Raw genomic sequence first — 20,740 nt, forward strand, 5'->3', positions numbered from 1 at the left:
TGGCTGCAACCCTTTTGGCTTCCATCAACCATGGCCATTAAAGTTGGCCTATGGTATGTTTTCTCCATAGTAAATGACAAGCAGCTGAAATACTGTTTCTCGATCTTGTTCTCATCCATTTCTAGTTCCAATGCACACTTTGCACACCCAGTATATATGATGTCAGGGAAGGAAGAGAAAATGTACTTTAGAGAACTGCAAGCACTGAGTGTTGTCTGCAACTTCTGGGCTGCAGTAACAGGAAAGTTCAGCTCCAAAATCTGGGGTTTGATTAGTATCACACTGTTCTCGTTTGCTAGCTGCCAGAATGCAATACATCAGAAACGGATTGGCTTTTAATAAAAGGGGATTTATTTCATTAGTTCTTCAGAGGAAAGGCAGCTAACTTTCATCTGAGGTTCTTTCTTACATGGGAAGGCTCAGGGTGATCTCTGCTGGCCTTCTCTCCAGGCCTCTGGGTTCCAAACACTTTCCCCGGGATAATTCCTTTCTGCATCTCCAAAGGCCTGGGCTGAGTTGCGAGTGCTGAGATGAGGTAGGCTGAGCTGCCTGGGCTGTGCTACATTGTGCTCTCTCATTTAAGCACCAGCCGATTAAGTCAAATGTCATTCATTGCAGCAGGCACGCCTCCTAGCCAACTGCAGATGTAATGAGCAACAGATGAGGTTCACATACCATTGGCTCATGTCCACAGCAACAGAACTAGGTGCCTTCACCTGGCCAAGTGGACTCCTGAATCTAACTACCACACACACCTTCTTATGACTTCCAAGGGGTAATCTGTCTATCATCTCTATTTGAGAATCCTGGAGGAGAGTTCAGTCCTGCTGTTTGTTCCATCTGCTGACTTGTCACGGTGCATGGCTGCCTTGTGTGTTTTGTGTTTGTGGACGTGAACTCATCTCCAGAGGGCCTGGGCGGAGGTGGTCTTCAAAGGTCCTATTTACAAATGGGTTCACATCCTCAGGACCAGGATTAAGAGTCGGACACGTCTTTATGGAGGAAAGAATTCAATCTATAATGGGGGGAACCAGCAACTCATGCTCTCAGCTCCCACTTCCCATGGGACCACTTCAGGCTCCCTGAGACGTCTCCCTGCCCCAACACTATGTTTGGCTCTCATCTACCCAACATCCAGTAAGCACATGCGGAGAAACTTGGGGGCACCCCTTAATGGGAAAGGACCACTGGGAGAATCAGCCCCAGCAGTGCGGCTCTCAGAAGCTCCAGCACGTTCTGTCCATTGGAGGACAGCGCTGGGCTCCATAGATTGTTTGGATTTGGTGGGAATTGACTCGCTCAACTTGGTGCCCACATAACTTGTGTATTCCATCTTACTCGTAGACTGTGGTCTTTCTCCCCAGCCTTCCCCTGATTACGTCAGCCCTGGGTAGATGTTGATACTCATCTGCAGTGACCTCCGCAATTCACCTGCAGACACCTACACACTCACCTGAGGTCACCTGCATGCTTGCTCACCTGTGGACACCTGCATGTTCATCTGAGATCACTTGCACACTTACTTACCTGCAGACACCCACATGTTCACCCACGGTCATCTGCATACTCACTCACCTGCGGTCGCCTGCACGTGTTCACCTGTGGTCACTTGCACACACACCTGCAGATAACCACGCATTCACCTGTGGCCAGCTGCATACTCTCCCACTTGTGGACACTTGTCCACTCCCCTTCAGACAGCTACCCACTCACTTGCAGACACTCGCATGCTCACCTGAGGTCACCTGCATGCTCACCTGCTCTCCGCCACCACCTCTGGTTGCTCTTCAGACCTGGGTAGGACAAACTCTGGCTGGGGCCTCACACTGTGGACAGAGAGAGCAAGGTGACGTGTGGTGCTGGGCCGGCGATGGGGGGGGGCGGGGCGGCTATTGGCCCCCACCAGCCCCTCTGCCCTGGACCAAAAAAATTTGATCCAAGAGCTGTCTCCTGGAAATATTGGGTCCAGGAGGTGGAGATGGCCCCACCTCTGCCTGCCCAGGGTGGGGAGAGAGGAGCTCACCCAGGGGCGCAGTGAAGGGGGAGTCCAGCGGTAAGGGTCAGGAGGGGGGGGCAGGGAGAAGCAAGATTGTCGACCCAGCTTATCACTGGGGACGCGTTCATGCACTTATTGGGTGGATGCTGTGTCCCCAGCCCCCTCGGCTGCAGTTCTGGAAGGGTGAGTGCCCTGCCTGCACATGTCACCTCTCTGTCCTCGCCCCTGAGGTTCAGCAGGTGAAAGGAGGGCAGCTAACTCGGGGAGACGGGGAGATGGGGAGAGAGAGAGAGAGGGCTAGGGAGGGAGGAGGAAGGGAGTAGGAAGGAGGGAGAAAGGGAGGGAAGTTGAAAGAGAGAAAGACAAGAAAGAAGGAAGAAAGAGAGAGAAAGAGATGGAGGAAGAGAAGAAAGAAAGAAGGAATGGAAGAAAGGGCGGAGAGAAGGGAGGGAGGGAGGAAGAGAGGAGAAAAGAAGGAAGAAAGCAAGGTGGGAGGGAAGGTAAAAAAGGAAGGAAGGAGAAAGGGGGAGACGGGAGGGGGGGAAAGGGGAGGAAGAACCATCTCCGAAGGGCACAGCATTGTTCCCCAACGACACCCCCATCTCCAGCACCCCTCCCCCCCTTTTCACTCCCATCCAGCACATCTGCCAATACCAGGCTCTGCCCAGGTCATGCTTTTACTTCAGTGTTTTGTTGGCTGAGATCATTCTCTCTGTCTCGTCCAGTCCCTTGAAACTCTTTCCTCACCTGGTGAGGGGTCCATCTCCTTTACTACTCAAGGAAGTTTTTGGGCTGGGCCTCTGTTTTATTTGCTTGTTTCCCCCCACGAGATGATGTGGGGGCTTGGTGTGACAACTGCTCTCAACCCTCACAAATGTGCTGTGTGTCCTTGAGCAGGGGACTTGCCCCCTCTGAGCCTCTGATTTCCGACACTGCAAATGCTGACAGTGATCCTTGCCCTGCTCATAACAGGGAGGGGCTGGAATAGTCCAGAAGTTCTGTGAGTGCTGCTAAAGGATGTGCCACTAATGGAAAGTGAGCCGATAAATAGCAAAGAAGGCGCATCTGTGTCTGGCGTTGGTCCCATAAAGTGAAAATTCAGTATGATCACAGTTATCCTTATTTTCCTTATGGAGCATGTAATGTGTACCCTCATTGTGCTGAGGACCTTATGTTATATTATCCATGATTTTCACACCCCCCCGAGGCAGTGGTGAATTTTCAATTTGCCTAATATTGCACTGCAACTAAGTGGGGTGGTTGGGATTCAAATTCCTAAGCCCTTCAGAGAGGAAACCGTCCTAGCACCCAACATTGGTCCCCGCTGAGCTGAAGCCACCAGGTCACCCCAAATGAGGGTCCAGCTCAGCTGCCACCCCCACCTCCCCAGCAGATGCTGCTCCAGCCCTACCTTTCCTTCCTGGCCTTGATTCTTTCCTCTTCATACCTGGAAGAAAGAACAAAGACATCACACACAACCTTTTCTTCTTGGTGGATTCATTGTCTGGGGGAATTTCCCTTATGCCAAAGCTGCCACAGATGACATATGAATGAGGGCAGTGGTCATGTGTGCAGGTCAAAGTGTCAACTTGGCTGATGATGGTGTCCAGTGGGTTGGCCAGGCAAGGTCTGGTCTGGTCATTGCTGTGAGGGTATTTCGTAGATGATCTGAATATATATAGTCAGTTGGTTGCATCTATGGCTAATTGCATCTACAATCAACAAAGGAGCAATGGGGGTGTAGGTCTCCTCATCCAATCAGCTGTAGGTGACCAAGCCAGAACTGACGATTTCAGAAGTCAGAAACAAGAATTTTGGCTTCTTTTTGAGCCAGCCAGCCATCTTCCCCTGGGGAATACAACTTCACCTTCATTGGAGTTTCCAATTTATTGTATGAGTCTATTCTGGTAATAAATATCTACCTACCTGTCCATCCATCCATCCATCATCCATCTATTTAATCATCTCTATCTATCTAAATCATCTATCCATCCATCCATCCATCCTATTGATTCTGTTTCTTTGGAGAACCCTGATATACCGTGTGACAATAAAACTTTACTTATAAAAACAAGCATGGGGCCTTTTGCTGAAACTTGCACAGCACTAAATGCTCCCAGACTGCTATGCCCTCTGATTCTGTGCCTCTGCTTGCTTCACTGCACTGCTTTGCTGGTGGCTAGGAGACTCCAGAGCTGGCCTTGCTGGTATTGCCCTGGCCACAGAGTGGATTGTGATCCAGCCATTTAAAAGTGATGCTTAAACGTGGGAGACCTGGGTTTGATTCCTGACCCACGCACCGCCACCCTCCCCCCCGAAAAAACGATGCTTAAGCATCGACTAGGACAGCTATTCTTAAATCAAACAAACAAACAGAGAATAGCAGTGTGGTCAAGGATGTGGAGAAATAAGAATTTTCATACATTGCTGATGAGAATGTAGAATGGTGAAGCCACTGTAAAAAACAATTTGGTGGTTCCTCCAATAGTTGAATATAGAATTACCCAAATGACTTGGCAATTCCATTCTAGGTGTAGACCCAAAAGAATTGAAGGCAGGAAATCGGGCAAATAGTTGTACACAATTAATGTTGCTAGCAGCATTGTTCACAATAGCCAAAGGTGGACGCAATCCAAGTGTTGATGGACAGATGAATGGATAAACAGAAAGAGGTCTAACCATACAGTGGAATATTACACAGCTGTAAAAAGGAAGTTCTGACGCATGCGACAACATGGATGGACCTCGATGACATATCATGTTGAGTGAAATAAGCCAGATACAAAAGGACAAATATTGCATGATTACACTTACGTAAAATATCTAGAATAAGCAAATTCATAAAGCAAAACGAGATCAGAGGTGATCAGGGGCTGGTGGGTGGGGGACGGAGATGGGGAGTTCTTGCTTAATAGGTTCAAGGTTTCTGTTTGGAGGGTAGAGGAAGTTCTGGGAATGGATGGTGGTGATCACAGTGCAACATTGTGAATGTAATTAATGCCATTTGTTGCACACTTAAAAATGGTTAAGATGTTAAGTTTTAGCATATATATATAAAGTTTTGTTTTATATATAAAACATATATATATATATATAAATATATGCTAACCACAATAAAAAAAAGATGTTCAAGTAGGCTGTGCTATGGAATAAAGAATGGCTGGTGTTTATGATGTGATGCGGGACACGCAGCTGGACGTGACATCAGCAGTCTCCAGGCAACCACTTCACGTGGGCTCCAGTCTGTTCACCCGCTCTTCCTCTCACTTCCGTCCGGAAGTGGGGAGTGAACCAGGAAGTGGAGAGTGAACCAGGAAGTGGGGAGTGAACCGGGAAGTGGGGAGTGGACCAGGAAGTGGGGAGTGAACCAGGAAGTGGGGAGTGGACCAGGAAGTGGGGAGTGGACCAGGAAGTGGGGGGTGAACCAGGAAGTGGGGAGTGAACCGGGAAGTGGGGGGTGGACCAGGAAGTGGGGAGTGAACCAGGAAGTGGGGGGTGAACCAGGAAGTGGGGGGTGAACCAGGAAGTGGGGGGTGAACCGGGAAGTGGGGGGTGAACCGGGAAGTGGGGAGTGGACCAGGAAGTGGGGAGTGGACAAGGAAGTGGGGAGTGAACCGGGAAGTGGGGAGTGAACCAGGAAGTGGGGAGTGGACCAGGAAGTGGGGAGTGAACCAGGAAGTGGGGAGTGGACCAGGAAGTGGGGAGTGAACCAGGAAGTGGGGAGTGAACCAGGAAGTGGGGGGTGGACCAGGAAGTGGGGAGTGGACCAGGAAGTGGGGAGTGAACCAGGAAGTGGGGAGTGGACCAGGAAGTGGGGAGTGAACCGGGACGTGAGGAGCACAGGAACGAAGAAGAACTCGGCGCTGGGGGCGGGTGGGGAGGATGGCTCGCACCGAGCGGTGGCCTTCCCAGCCGAATAGGGGGCAGAAGGACACTCACTGTAGGACGCAGTCCGGGATCTGGACATGTTCCATGGGGATGAGTTGTTCCAGGTCCTCCAAGCTGTGCACGTATTGGATCTTGTTGATGAATTTCACACTGGCAGGAAGGAGAAGGAGGGAGAGGCCTGGAACCCAGCCCTCGCGAGTGGGGCGGGGAGTTACTCAGGGTTGCCCAGAAAGAATGATAGGGGCAGGGAGGCACACACGACCCTATTCCCTGAGCATCGTAGCGCAAACCTCCCTCTCTGCGCAGCTTCCATCCCCAGGGGAAAGTAAAAGCTGCTGAGGATTGAGAGACAAGCAGATCCTATTTAGCTTTAGCTGTTCTGTTTTATCTAAGAATTGCTCCTCTGGTTTAATTTTCTCTGGAGAACACCGTAGTGGCACTATCCTCCCTGCTCAGGACGGCACAAGCAGTCATTTGGGCTTGATAAAGGAGCTTGCTCACCACTCTTTAGTGAATAGCTGCTTCCTGTCCAAAGCAGAACTCAATTTTTTTTTTTTGTCCTGGTACCATGAGATGCTTTGTCACCAGCAATCTGTTCTGAACTCATGCTGATCTTTAAAAAGTTAAGCCTATGTTTGGGGAAATGTACAAGAAATTTTTTCAAGGTAAAATAAATGTCTCATGACAAGCTATAAAAGGCCAAGACAGTATAACGACAGGGGAACACAAAAGAGCTAAAAGTATCCGAGCATACATGGAGAAGTTTAAAATAATTTTTTAGAGATTAGTCAGAAATTTGCCTCAAGCTTTCTGACATCCAGTGCAAAAGGGAACACATAATGAATTATATAATTTACAGCATCCACAAGGACAAGATAAACCAGTTGCTTAGCAGAAGGTCAACAGTCACAGACTAGGACATGATAGAGATGTTTTCCTCATGTGCAGTCACAGAGTGATCACTGTTTACTGCACTGGACCACGTGTTCGATAGCTTTCATGCAGTTCAAATTGGTTTGTATAAGAAGAAAAACCCAGTTATCCTTAGGACATGGGGAACCCCTGTGGTCAGTGGCGGTCGATGCGAGAGATGGGTGAAGGACAAAAGAACAGAGGATGAACCCAAAACAGAGAGGCAGCCATCCAGGCAGGGCCACCCCTGTACAGTTAAGATTTGGCCTTGGAAAAGAGATCTGTCCTTTGTCCCGGCTCTTTAGGGGAGGGGAGGGTAACCTCTATATCCCTGGAGTACCCCAAGGAGGAATCTCTTTTGTTGTCCACTGCAGGACTCCCCAGTAGTTTTTGGTAATTTACCCTGATGAGATGATTCAGGATGTTGTTTTTTTTGGGGGGGGGGGGTGGTTTAGTCAAGCCAGGAAGACCCACCAGATTATTAGGGGTGTGGGGTTGGAGATTGATTCCACTGCAGGGACCTTGAATCCATCAGTTGTGCTGATGGAATGAGACCCCAATAAAAACTCTGGGCACCAAAGCTCAGGAGCTTCCCTGGTTGGTGATACAGGTCAGTGCGCCTCCTGGGAAGAGGACATGGGACCTTTGCATTTCGGGGGCCCTCTCAGACCGCCCCCTATGCATCTCTTCTTTTGGCTTCTTCTTACTTGTATCCTTTTTGCTATAATAAAACTATATTCACTCGAGAGATTATTCTAGAGGCTACTCTTAGGCGAGCTTCAGCTAGATATTGCTGATTACCATGGGTTGCCAACCCCCAACCAAAACCATTTCTGCCAACCTTAAAGAACACCTAAGGCTTTATCTGAGATTCTGCAAAGGTTCCATGCACTATGAATACTTTCCGGAATCCTACAACCTCCAGAGGGTTCCAAGGCGATATAAGTCAAACCCAGAGGGGCCAACGTCTCCGAGAACGTCAACTAGTTCCATCTCCCTATTTCATATTATTGACATCCTTTTCCAACATGAAAAAGTTAGAATGGTCCTAGCTCAAATATCCCTAAAGATTGAGAGAAGGATCAAAGGAGAAGGAGGAGTTATAACAGAGAAGATAGGATTTAACACATGAATATGACTACTGAATCATTATACTGATATTTCTTTTAGTCTCCAGTGTCTTGGAGCAGCTAGAAGGAAAACCGTAAAAGTGTGAAACTGTAACCCATACCAAACTCCGAAATCTGTCTTATAACCACTTGTTACAATGTACCTTGAAATCTATTACTTGTCTGTTTATTTGTCATATTTCACAATAAAAAATGTTAAAAACAGACAGACAAAAAAAAATACTGTATCCACAAGTATCGTCCTTTCCTGAGTTCTTCCAGTTGTCCTAGCAAATGAGCAAACCTGAGGGCAGGGGGAGGCCCCAAATTTGTAGCCAGTTGGTCAGAAGTGTGGGTGGCCCTGGGAACCCCCAAACTTGTGGCCGTTGGTATTGTGGGGACTGTGCCCTGAGCCTGGGAACTTGGCTGAACTCCGGGTAATTAAAGAGTTGGAAATGCATTGCAGCGCCTGAATATACCTGGATCCACAGGGTCTCTCTGCGGGACTGGCTTGATTGGCTCAAAAGTTGTTTTTATAGTGTCCAAAGCCAACGCCTGCTTCTCAGAGAGCTGGTCTATAAATCCAGGCGCTCGTCACCTAATGATATTGGATCTCATGGTACCCAGCAAATCCATCTCTGGATATCAATAGCCGTGGACAATGCACTCACTGTGGATTCTTGGTGGGGGTTCCAGGCAAGGGTTAGACACAACCCCATCATTAGGTCCTCGTGGAATGATTGGGGGTTTCCTTTTAATTGGATCCCAGCTCAGAATTACTGTGTCCTGTCTCCTCACCTCTGAAAGGTGGAAGTTCCCTTTTCTCCTCCCTCCTCCCCCCAAATCATAGAATATAGAGAACGCATTGCAGTTCTGCTAGTCTGACCCCTAATTAGCATAGGGTTCACCTAATTCTGCTGAAATACCAAAAGAGTGCTCAGGTTCCTTGAAAGCAGCATCCTAAAGTCATCTCTTTGCAACTGTTTATACCCATGGGCTTGCACTGCCCTGGAGGCCACACTGGGCTCTGTCTCTTCAAGTGGTCACAGATTCCGAATTGGGAACGTGGAAATTAAGGCTCTTTATTTAATTTGATGCTTCGGATTCTAATACATTATAATTTATATTTAGTGTTATTTGGTTGAAGAGGGTATTCAACATGACTAATTCTATTTGACTTGATCTGTTTTTTTTTTCCATGTTGGGCAGTAAAAGGGTTAACCTGGCAGAACTGGGGTGCTCAAACCCTGAATGTTCCAGAAAAAAAAAAATGGCCTCTGACCAAGCTCCTGGGAGGTGGCCTCTAAGCCCTTTGATTGCCCTGCCAGGTAAGAGTGTGTTTGCCTGGAACGTTGGGCCACATCAGATGTTCTCTGCTAACACTGATTTGTGGTGAGGGGGCCTCCATTCATGCAGTATCTGCTTGACCTCTGAAGGGGCCGGAGACCAAGTACCTAGGGTCAGTCTTGCAGCTATCCTGCACCTGTGTCACCCACACGCAATAAAGACCCTGGACAGCAGGGCTCAGGCAAGCTCCCCTGGCTGGCAATACTCCGAGCATATTGCCACATGTCGTTGCCGGGAGAACTAAGCACTGTCCATTCAACTTCACGGGGAGGGGACAACTGAATGCCTACTTCTCTCCTGGTCTCTCCTGGACTCTGCCTCATGCGCCTTTTCCCTTTGCTCAATTTAACTGGCATCCCATCCTCTTAAATAAACCATAACCACAAGGAGAATAGCTTTTCTGAGTTCTGTGGGTCCTTATAGCAAATTAGCAAGCCTGAGGTGGTTTTGGAGATCCCCTCCCCGCTAACGCACACATTTATGCAATGTCCATCCATTATCAGCCCTGCGGTGTGGATGGAGCCAGGAGAGGACGAGGCTTTCCTGGCATCCAAACGGGCCACATGCAGATTCTGGCTGGCAAAGGAACGGCTGACCTTGTCACATCGACCACAAACGAGTTCCCTTGACCATGCAGAACCTCAGTTTCCCCATCTATGAAATGGGTGTGATAAGGGGGTTGCGGTGGCAAGTAGTGAAAAATGAAAAGTAAAATGAAAAGTACCCGACATTCCGTGCATGGTAGTTGGCTGTTATTATTTTTTCTATTCCTTGTTGCTTATTAAAAGTATTTTATAGTTTAAAATGGTTTCGTTGTTGTTTCAAAAGCAATCAGATCTCTTGCTCACAGGGAACCTTGAAAGTGCCGATTAGAGAAAAAAATGACCCACGTGGGTGTCCGGATAGAGGTTTGACTGTCTCCTACTCACCTGATGAAGGGGCGGGAGATGGCCAGCACCGTCCGGATGAACCAGGAGGGGTGCACGATGATCAAGGACTTCAGATTTTTCCGCAATCTGGGGAGGCAGAGTGGAAACGTGAGGTCCTGGGAGAGAAGAGCTTGGAGAAAAGTGCAAGGCTCAGAAGAAGGGGGAGTGTGCCAGTCTGAAGGGATGTATGTACCCCAGAAAAGCCATGTTTTCATCCTAATCCCATTTTGTAAAGGCAGCCATTTCTTCTAATCCCTACTCAGTATTGTATGTTGGAAACTGTAATCAGATCATCTCCCTGGAGGTGTGATTTAATCAAGAGTGGTTGCTAAACTGGATTAGGTGGAGGTGTGTCTCCACCCATTTGGGTGGGTCTTGATTAGTTTACTGGAATCCTATAACAGAGTAAATATTTTGGAGAATGAAGGAGATTCAGAGAGAGCAGAGCAGAACGACATAGCCATGAGAAGCAGAGAGTCCACCAACCAGCGACCTTTGGAGATGAAGAAGGAAAATGCCTCCTGGGGAGCTTCATGAAAGGAAGCCAGGAGAAGAAGCTAGCAGATGACGCCATGCTCTCCATGCACTCTTCCAGATGAGAGAGAAACCCTGACTGTGTTCGCCATGTGCCTTCTCACTTGAGAGAGAAACCCTGAATTTCACTGGCCTTCTTGAACCAAGGTATCTTTCCCTGGATGCCTTAGCGTATTGGACATTTCTATAGACTTGTTTTCATTGGGACATTTTCTTGGCCTTAGAACTGTAAACTAGCAACTTATTAAATTCCCTTTAAAAAGACACTCCTGTTTCTGGTATATTGCATTCTGGCAGCTAGCAAGCTAAACAGGGAGTGCCGTTTGGACGTTCGTCACTCACTCATTCACTTATCCCACTCGCCTGCCAGATCTCTGCCCCCATCCAGGAGCTGGGGGTCTCCGGAGGAGATACGGACACACCTCTGCAGTCCCCAAGACCTCAAGGGCAGGTGGAGGTAAGGGAGGGACCCATTGTGTGAAGCAGGAGGATGAGAAGGGTGGGGTTTGAGTAGCTGATCCTGCACTCTCGATGCCTGTTCTGGGTTGAATCATCTGCCCCCAAAAAACATGTTTAAATCCTAAGCCCGGGTGCACAGGTGGTTCAGTGGTAGAATGTTCTTCTTCCATGCAGGAGATCCGGGTTTGATTCCCAGACCATGCGTCCCTCCCCTCCCCTTCCCAAAAATCCTGGGCGAGCCATGGTGGCTCAGCAGGCAAGAATGCTTGCCTGCCATGCCAGAGGACCCGGGTTTGATTCCCAGTGCCTGCCCATGTAAACAACAACAACAACAACAACAAATATATATGTATATATAAAATCCTAACCCCCTATCTTGTGTATGTACCTATCTGGAAATAGGGTCTTTGAAAATGTGATTAATTAAGATGCAGTCAAATTGTGGCGGTTCTTCAGAAAGTTAAAGCAGAATCACCATCTGAACTCGAAATCCCACTCCTAGGCACAGACCCCAAATAACTGAAAGCAGAGATGGGGGCTGATAGTTGTACATGGGTGTGCCAGTTTGAAGCAATTCTGTAGCCCAGAAAAGCCATGTCCTTTAATCCCATTCAGTATTGCTGGGTGGGATCTTTTTTATTGTTTCCATGGAGACGTGAGCCCCCCAATTGTGGCTGATGACTTCTGATTAGATGGTTTCCCTGGAGACGTGTCTCCGCCCATTCAAGGTGGGGTTGCTGACTGGAGCCCTTTAAATAGGGAACTATCTTGGAAAAAGCTTTAGAGCTCACAGAGCTCACACAGCCAGAGATCTTTGGAGATGCAGAAGGTCCCCAGGGAAGCCTTATGAAATGAGGGGAGAAATCTAGCAGACGTCACCATGTGCCCTTCCAGCTGAGCGAGGAACCCTGAACAAATGCAAGAAGAAGAAATTTATTCTTCTCCTGTCCCTCCCTTACCTCCACCTGCCCTTGAGGTCTTGGGGACTGCAGAGGTGTGTCTTTATCTCCTCCGGGGAACCCCAACTCCTGGATGGGGGCAGAGATCTGGCAGGCGTATGGAGGACACGTGTGGGGTAAATGAATGAGTGAGTGATGAATGTCCAACGGCACTCCCTGTTCTCGTTTGCCAGCTGCCAGAATGCAATATAACAGAAACAAATTGGCCTTCTTGAGCCAAGGCATCTTTCCCTTGATGCCTTAATTTGGACTTTTCCACTGCCTGAGAATTGCAAACTTGCAACTTACTAAATTCTCCTTTTGAAAGCCACTCCATTTCTGGTATATTGCATTCCAGCAGCTTGCAAATTAAAACAACAGACATTCATCACAGCATTATTCATAAGAGCCAAAAGATGGAAGCAACCCAGGTGGTCATCAACAGATGAATGCATAAATCAAATGTGTCCATCCAGACAATGGAATATTATTCAGCCCTAAAAAAGGATGAAGTTCCAATGTATGCTACAACAAAGATGAACCCTGAAGACATGTGTGGTGTGAAAGAAGTCAGACGCAAAAGGATAGATAGTGTATGATCTTGCATGTATGAATAAGCAAATTCATAAACATAGAAAGCAGAATAACAGTTACTAAGGGTGGGAGGAGCAGGGAATGGGGAGTTATTGCTAAATGAGTGTGATTTGGGTTTAGGATGATGAAAATAGGGCTGAAAATTCCAGTCTTGTTAATGAACTTAATTTCAAGTTATCTGTCCACTTAAAATGGCTAAAATGATTTTTATGTTATGAATATTTTACCATGATTAAAAATAAATAAATCTAAACAAAAAAAAAAACAAAAACAAGATCACTCCAGATTAGGGTGACCCCTAATCTAACATGACTAATGTCCTCATAAAAAAAGGAAATTTGGGCAGACAGACAGACAGACACAGGATACAAGAAGGGCAAATGGAGCTGGAGGAAGCAGAGACTCAAGGGCTGCATCTACAAGCTACAGAAAGCCAAGGATAATTAACAAACACCAGAAGTTGGAACCGGCAAGCAAGAAGTCTCCACTACAGGTTTCAGAGGGCGTGTGGCCCTGCCAACACCTTGACATTGAACTTGTATTGTTTTAAGCCAAACAGCCTACTTGGTCATAGCAGCCTTGGGAGACAAAGGCAGCACTGAACATCAGCAAAATGCCCAGCGCAGCCTTCGGGCCTCCCTCCACTAACCCACACGACACGTGGCTCAATTTCAAACCCAATGATTCTCTTCCTGCTGGGGGCAGCGAGGGGTCCCACCAGGCTACGTTCAGGAGGCTGGTACCTCTACACTGGCCTCTGGACTTCTCCCTGCCTCTGCAGATTTCTCGAAGGGGCACCTGCCTAAAGGTGATGAGACCGGGAAGGGGACTGGAAGTCTCCAACCCCAGCTCTGCCATCAACTTGCTGTGACACCTTCGGAACCCATTCCCCACCTGGGGTTGCAATCCCTCTCCCAATAGGTGCTCCACGGGGCCTTCCAGCCCCAGGCATTTATTAAAGCGGAAGCCTGCTTAACCTAGGCTTGCAGACAATCACTGGCCTGCTCCTTGGGGGCATGAACAAGCCTCAGCGGAGGAGGGCTACTTAAGATGGGCACTGTTGATTGACATTTGGAGCTGGATCATGCTGTGCTTTGGGGTCTGTCCCTGGCACTGGGGGTGTGTTGAGCAGCTTCCCTGGGCTCCCCCCATTCGATGCCAGGAGAATCCCTCTTCCAGTTGGAACAAGCACAGATGTCTGCAGACACTGCCCATCATCTCCAGGGGGACAGACTCAGCCCTGGTTGGTTGGAAACCCCGGATCTAGAGGGAGCACGCATGCACTGGGAGTTTGGAATATGTGACATGCAGCATTCTGTCCGCGCCGAGTAAGAAAGAACCTTCTTGTCTCAGCAACCATGAGACCCAAGTGAGTCTGCTTGGGGGAATGTTTTCCACGTTCTCACTCACTGTTATATGGCTTATTGTTTTAGCTTTAGCCATAGCTAACAGGAGCCCATTCCTCTATCCTCCAGGTCAGTGCTATAATTGTCTCCATTTTTCAGGGGAAGAAGCTTTGCTTAGAGTGCGCGAGTGGAGAGCTGGTTTGTAACCCTGCCCTCTCCTAATCTCGACCCCAGCTCTTGACGGTGTGGTCATGTTGCCCCACTCCCCCCCCATTTCCAGAAGGTTCCCTGGGGTGCCCCTGGTTCTGACCTCTTTCCCCTTGCTCTGGGGGAGGTGGAGCGGGGAGGTTTCACCCCAGTCTTTGGAGCCCCACACCCCGAGGTGACTTCCCACCCTGCCCAGCTCCCTCTGCCGGGCTCACCTCCGATCAATCATCTGGTAACACTTCTTCAGCCAGCCAATGCCCGGCATCCTGCGTCGGGGCGTGGCTCCGTTCAGGTAAACGATCATGTAATCCTCAGCGACCAGAAGTTCCAAGCTGCTGATGACGTACCTGGTCACGGGAGACCCGACGTGGGTGGTGGAGTGAGGGTCAGGAAGCCTACGATGCCGGCCCTCTCTGCTCCCACACCTGTGCCAGGTGTTGTCGGCCACCCTGGTACACTCTGGTGGGAGTGGGTGTAGATGACTCCAGCCCACCCCAAATTTCTATCACTGGGCCTAATAAGAGCTGCAGTGACCATTTTATTGAGCACTTACTAGGTGCTTTAAATGCATTCTCTCTCATTCCACCTCCCCACCATTTCTGAGAGAGGAGGACTCACAGTCCCTCTCTTACAGCCGGGGAACAGGTGCCCAGGGACAATGGCAGGTGTGGCGGACAGCTCTAGACATTAGAAAGCCTGGAGTTGATCCCCATTCTTTCCCTCCCTGAGTGATTTCAGGAAAATCCTTTCCCCTCTCTCTCAGCCTCTGTGCCTGTAAATTGGTGAGAATGGACTCCGGGCATCCCAGGCTATTTTCTGCTCTGATCTTCCAGGGTTATCTTCTCTCATCCTAGGGCTTCAGTGTCAAACCTCCAAAGGCCTGATCATCCTGGGACAGCAACCAACTAAGCTTGCCAGCTGTTGGGAGTGATGGGAGGGCTAGGAAAAGGAGGGGAACAGAGGTGGGTATTTGCCCTGTCTCCCCCACTGGCTGTAAGATCTTTGGGGAAAGAGACCGGCTTAGAGTCACTAGTATTTTCCAGTTGGGCATCAAGAAACATTTAGTGAGTGGAAGGGCGAGTGGAGGTGTGGATGCCACTGGGTGTGTAGATGGAGCAGGCTTTCTCATCCCTGGCTCACTGACGTTTGGGGCTGGCCCATTCTCTGCTGTAGGGACGGTCCTGTGCATGAGGGGAGGTTAAGCAGCACTCCTGGCCTCTAACCCATTGATTCCAGAAGCACCCTCTTCCCACACTGTGACAACCGAAAATCCTCCAAACATCACCAAGTTGTCCCCTGGGGTCAGAACCACCCTAGGATGAAAGTCACTGAGATAAATGGATGGGTAGAAGGATGGACTGATGGGTGATGGATGGGTTTGTGAGTGTGTGGGTAAAAGGGTGGGTGGATGGATGGGAGAGTGAATGGATGGATGGATGGGCGGATGGATGGATGAGAGGGTGGCTGGTGGATGGGTGGATGGAGAGAATGGAATGGATGGTAGCATAGGTGGATATATGGTTGAATGGGTGGATGGATGGACAGATGGATGGATAGATGGATGAGTGGTTGGGTGGATGGATGGACAGATGGATGGACAGATGGATGGATATATGGATGGATAGATGGATGAGTGGTTGGGTGGATGGATGGACAGATGGATGGACAGATGGATGGATATATGGATGGATAGATGGATGAGTGGTTGGGTGGATGGATGGACAGATGGATGGACAGATGGATGGATATATGGATGGATAGATGGATGAGTGGTTGGGTGGATGGATGGACAGATGGATGGACAGATGGATGGATATATGGATGGATAGATGGATGAGTGGTTGGGTCGATGGATGGACAGATGGATGGATAGATGGATGAGTGGTTGGGTGGACGGATGGGTGGATGGATAGAAGGGTGGATGGTGGATGGGTAGGTGTATAGAATGGATGGATGTTTGGTAGATGGATGGTGTGATGATTAGTTTCTGGTGTCAACTTAGCCAAATGATTATGCCTAATGGTCTGCTCAGGTAAGCAGTGGCCTGACTGTTCTGCAAGGATATTTCGTGACTGGTGTATGAAGTCATCAGTCAGTTGATTGCATCTGTGGCTGATGCTATCCGCCATCAACTAAGGCGTGGCTCCCAACAAAGAGATAATCCAATCAGTTGAAGGCTTTTAAGGGAGAAGAGAGTCTCTTTCACTGCTTCTTCAGCCAGTGAGCCTCTCCAGACCCTCCATTGGAGCCACCAGCTTCACAAGCTGCCCTATGGGTTTTGGACTCTTCCATCCCCACGGTTGCGTGAGACACCTTTATAAATCTCATATTTACAGATCTCTCCTGTTGGTTCTATTTCTCTAGAGAACCCCAACTAACACAGATGACTAGATGGGTGGGTAGATGAATGAATGGATGGATGAGGTTGCGCAGAGCCTCAGCCTCGGCTAGACACTCTTTCTTGCCATACCCTGCCCCCCTCTGGCCTGTCTAGTCCACTTGCCCCCCAAGTCCTCCTGTGTAAGATGGAAATCTTAGTAATTGTGATAATGAAAAGAATATTTCCTGAGCTCTTACTATATCCGTCAGGTGCTTTACAAAGATTATGTTTGTCATTATAATACTGCACCTGTGTGCCCTTGGGCAAGTGACTTAACCTCTCTGAGCCTTGGGTGGTTCTCCTGTGATATGGAGGCATTGGGATCTCTCTTAGAGGGTGTGGTCAGGGCGGGTATGATGCACACAGGATCTGCTCAATAAATGGTAGCAATGATGATGAAGAAAATAAAGAGGATGATGATGATAGCAGCAGCTGCTGAGAACACAGAGGCCCAGAAGGGTCACGTGGGGAGGAAGAGGCCAGCAGGGACTTATATTGAGGTCCTTTGGGCCAGGCAGCACTTCTCAGAGTCCTCAACATGGCTCCCACAGCCTTCTCCCGCCCACCGGCCCAAGACATCTCAGAAGCATTCCCAGCCAGCCCGGAAGGAGCCAGTGACTTACAGGAAGAGGTTTTGCATGATGTAGTGATAGTCGGGGAGGCTGCTGTCCGGGAGGAAGCAGGCGGCAAAGACGATGATGGCGTTGAGACCTTCGCCATAATAGCCTGGAGAGAGGCCGGTGGGCAGTGAGCGGTGGGTTTCCCTCCAAGAGAGCCCTCTCTGAGCTCTGAGCCACTCCATGCATGCCTCCCACCCATGTCCGCACAGGCCAGTCCCTTCCCACGGGCCCCAGGCTCAGGAGTATATGGCCACCCCTGACCCATCTTTGTCACACTCCCAGACCACATATTCCCATGTGGGCGCAGCATATCTATGTTCCATCCACATTCAAGCTTCTCCCCACTGCCCAAGAAGAGGGCTTAACATTTTAACATCTCCGTGATTTAGAAGAAGAGACCAAGGTTCCAAGGTGGTCCCCAGTCACCCAGCGGTCCAGGCCCAGGGGAGCCGGCCTCACCTCCATGGGTCACCACCTTCATGTAGGGCCGGATCATGTGCAGATCGATGCGGTGCTCCTGCTCCCCAATGATTACTGTCCTCCACAGGCGCCCGTTGGTGGCACTGCCATCCTCGGCCGCATTGTCCCCAAACAGATCTGCGCTGTCCCCAGGCATGTTCTTGGCAGTGGCCACGGGGGTGTCATCTGAAAGCAGGTCAAGGGTAGAGTGGGTCTGAGTCTGGGTCTCTTGGTGCTGTGCACAGGGGCCCCTGGATCCCAGTCCCTTTCCCACCATTTCTCCCTCTTGTGGTACCTTTTGCTGCTGGTGTCCACGTGTCCTGCCCCCTCACTCCTGGGAGACTTTGCCCAAGTGTATCCTTCCACCTGACCACCCTGCATGCCCATCTTTCTCTCTTACTCCCTTTGTGAGGCCTGGCTCAAACATCACCTCCTCCAGGAAGTCCTCCCAGATGCTCCTTTTGCTGACACTATTGGGTTTGGACCCGCAGCATGGCATGGGACAAGCCTTGCTCATTTTATACCCTCCTTAGAGCCTGGTGCAGGGAGAGAGGGGACCAAGCCCAGCCCTGGTTCCAGTGAGATCCAGAGTCCTCCCTTACCTCACTTTCCATGCTCTGGTGGACCCCAAATTGTACCCAGTCCTTGGTATCGTGCACCCCATTTCTACTCTCTGGTCTGCGTTTCTCTTGTGCTTGAAGCCAGGCCCAGATGCCTCTCTGGTCTGTCCCCTTGCCTCAGGTGCCACATAATTCTTTTGAAAACCCAAGTCAGTCATGCAACCCCCTCATTTAAAATCCCCCAGGGCTTCCACTGTCTGCAGGCTAAAGACTGAATCTCGTCCTGACCTGGGAAGGTTTGCTTCTGCTCCAGCCCCCCAACTCCAAGCAAATGTTACTCCCCCAAAATGCTGTGCTTTCTGGATTTGGGGCTTATGCATCTGTTAAGCCCTCTTCCTGGAATGCCTTCTTAAAAATATGAGTTCTTTATGGACTTTGTGGCTGGGGAACAAGTGCACAATTGGGGTACACAGTTCCAAAGCTACAAAAGGGTACAGATACCCTGTGCTGCCATGTGATCTTGCAACCCCGTTGCTCTGTATATACAGGAGAAAGTGAGTGTGGGGACAGGAATGGTTATTTGCAAACTGGTGTTTCTGGAGGCAGGGTTCCGGGTCCACAATGAATGGAGGTGGCCTAAGGGCAAAACAACTGAGGAATGGAAGAGGGAACTGTGGGTTACATACAATGCACTACTGAGCAGCCACGAGAAGTTTCATTCATGCAACCAGGTGGAATGGCAGAAACGAAAAGATAAATATTATCATGCCTTACTCTATGAACTACTATAATATACAAACTCAGAAAATTGAAGTCAAGAGTGTGTTATCAGTTTGGGACCTTTTGTAAAGGGTCCTAAAATTGTAAGCTCTTACATACAGCAGTCATATTTATTCAAGAATTGTAACTGATATTTCTAAATTCTGAGATACTGAACTGTTTGTATATAACCCGGTGGTTCCTTGAAACTTCAGGTATTTATGAGTCTCGGAGTTAGAGCACTGAAGCTATGAAAGTTACCATTACCCCATGCAGCAACTGTTAAAAAAGCTGAAACAGTGATCGGACTTTGTCTAGAGATGAATGAAGCTGATCTGGAAAGGACTTAGGTAAATCAGAGTACTGGGTAAAGGGGGAAATGGCCCATGTTTTCAAACTTCAACCTCTGTGTGAGATCAAAGGGAGAGATGTTCATTCAGTGCAAAATTTATATTTTGGGGTAGCACATTATCCAATTTAACTTGTATGGTCAGTTTACTTGAACAGCAAAAATACATGGAATCTTGAATAGGGCGTGAGTGTTGGTGGTTTGTCCAGGTTAGCGTGATGCCCCGATAAATCCCAGAGTAATTTGGGCAGAAAACAAAAAAATATTCGCAATGGAGGAAATAGCAAACTTCCCCATCTAGAGAATTCCTGATATTCTTCAAGCAGTGGGGACAACCAATTCAATAGGCCAAGACCTTGATCTTGGGGCTTGCCCCTATGAAGCTTATTCCTGCAAAGGAGAGGTTAAGCCTACTTATAATTATGCCTAAGAGTCACCCCCGGAGAGCCTCTTGTGTTGCTCAGATGTGGCCTCTCTCTCTAAGCCAACTCAGCAGGTGAACTCACTGCCCTCCCCCCTACGTGGGACATGACTCCCAGGGGTATAAATCTCCCTGGCAACGTGGGACAGGACTCTTGGGATGAGCCAGGACCTGGCATCATGAGATTGAGAAAGCCTTCTTAACCAAAAGGGGGAAGAGAGAAATGAGACAAAATAAAGTCTCAATGGCTGAGAGATTTCAAACAGAATCAAGAGGTTATCCTGGATATCCTTACACATTATATAGATATCCTTTTTTAGTTTATGGTGTATTGGAGTGGCTGGAGGGAAGTACCTGAAACTGTAGAGCTGTGTTCCAGTAGCCTTGATTCTTGAAGATGATCGTATAAAGATATAACTTTAAACAATGTGACTGTGTGATTGTGAAAACCTTGTGTCTGATGCTCCTTTTATCCAGGGTATGGACAGATGAGTAAGAAAATATGGATAAAAAATAAAATAAATAACAGGTGGGATATGGGGTAAAATAAACCGGGTAGATGGAAATACTAGTGGCCATTAAGAGGCAGAGAAAAGGGATATGGGATGCATGAGCTTTTTCTTTTTTCTTTTTATTTCTTTTTCTGGAGTGATGCAGTTTCTAAAAATGATCATTGTGAAGAATACACAACTATGTGATGATATTGTGAGTCACTGATTGTATAATATGGTTGGCCTGTACGTGTGTGGTTATTTCTCAATAAAAATATATTTTTTTTTCAAAAAAAGGAAACCAAGAGAGAAGTGGGTCTCTTTCCTGATCCGTCCCCTGGCCAGGGAGAGTTAGTGAGACCCGCCGGAAGGCCACCTTATCCTGCTTTTTAGTTCTACATTTGTTATGACCTGGTGCAGGCACCACCTCCTACAGGAAGCC

General features: G+C 48.6%; 1 protein-coding gene across 1 annotated transcript in view; it reads right to left on the minus strand.

The window, feature by feature from the left end:
• Positions 1-20,740, minus strand: part of ATCAY (ATCAY kinesin light chain interacting caytaxin) — a 63,088-nt gene that overhangs the window by 6,200 nt on the left and 36,148 nt on the right. Inside the window, exons 5-11 of the mRNA XM_077121148.1 lie at positions 17,719-17,904; positions 17,263-17,365; positions 14,475-14,606; positions 10,182-10,268; positions 5,936-6,034; positions 3,408-3,443; positions 1,758-1,826 (exon numbers count right to left, since the gene is read on the minus strand). Coding sequence (XP_076977263.1) covers positions 1,758-1,826; positions 3,408-3,443; positions 5,936-6,034; positions 10,182-10,268; positions 14,475-14,606; positions 17,263-17,365; positions 17,719-17,904 — 712 coding nt within the window. The remainder of the gene's footprint in view (positions 1-1,757; positions 1,827-3,407; positions 3,444-5,935; positions 6,035-10,181; positions 10,269-14,474; positions 14,607-17,262; positions 17,366-17,718; positions 17,905-20,740) is intronic.

This window comes from Tamandua tetradactyla, chromosome 11 (genome assembly GCF_023851605.1).
Source record: "Tamandua tetradactyla isolate mTamTet1 chromosome 11, mTamTet1.pri, whole genome shotgun sequence".
Lineage (NCBI taxonomy): Eukaryota > Metazoa > Chordata > Mammalia > Pilosa > Myrmecophagidae > Tamandua > Tamandua tetradactyla.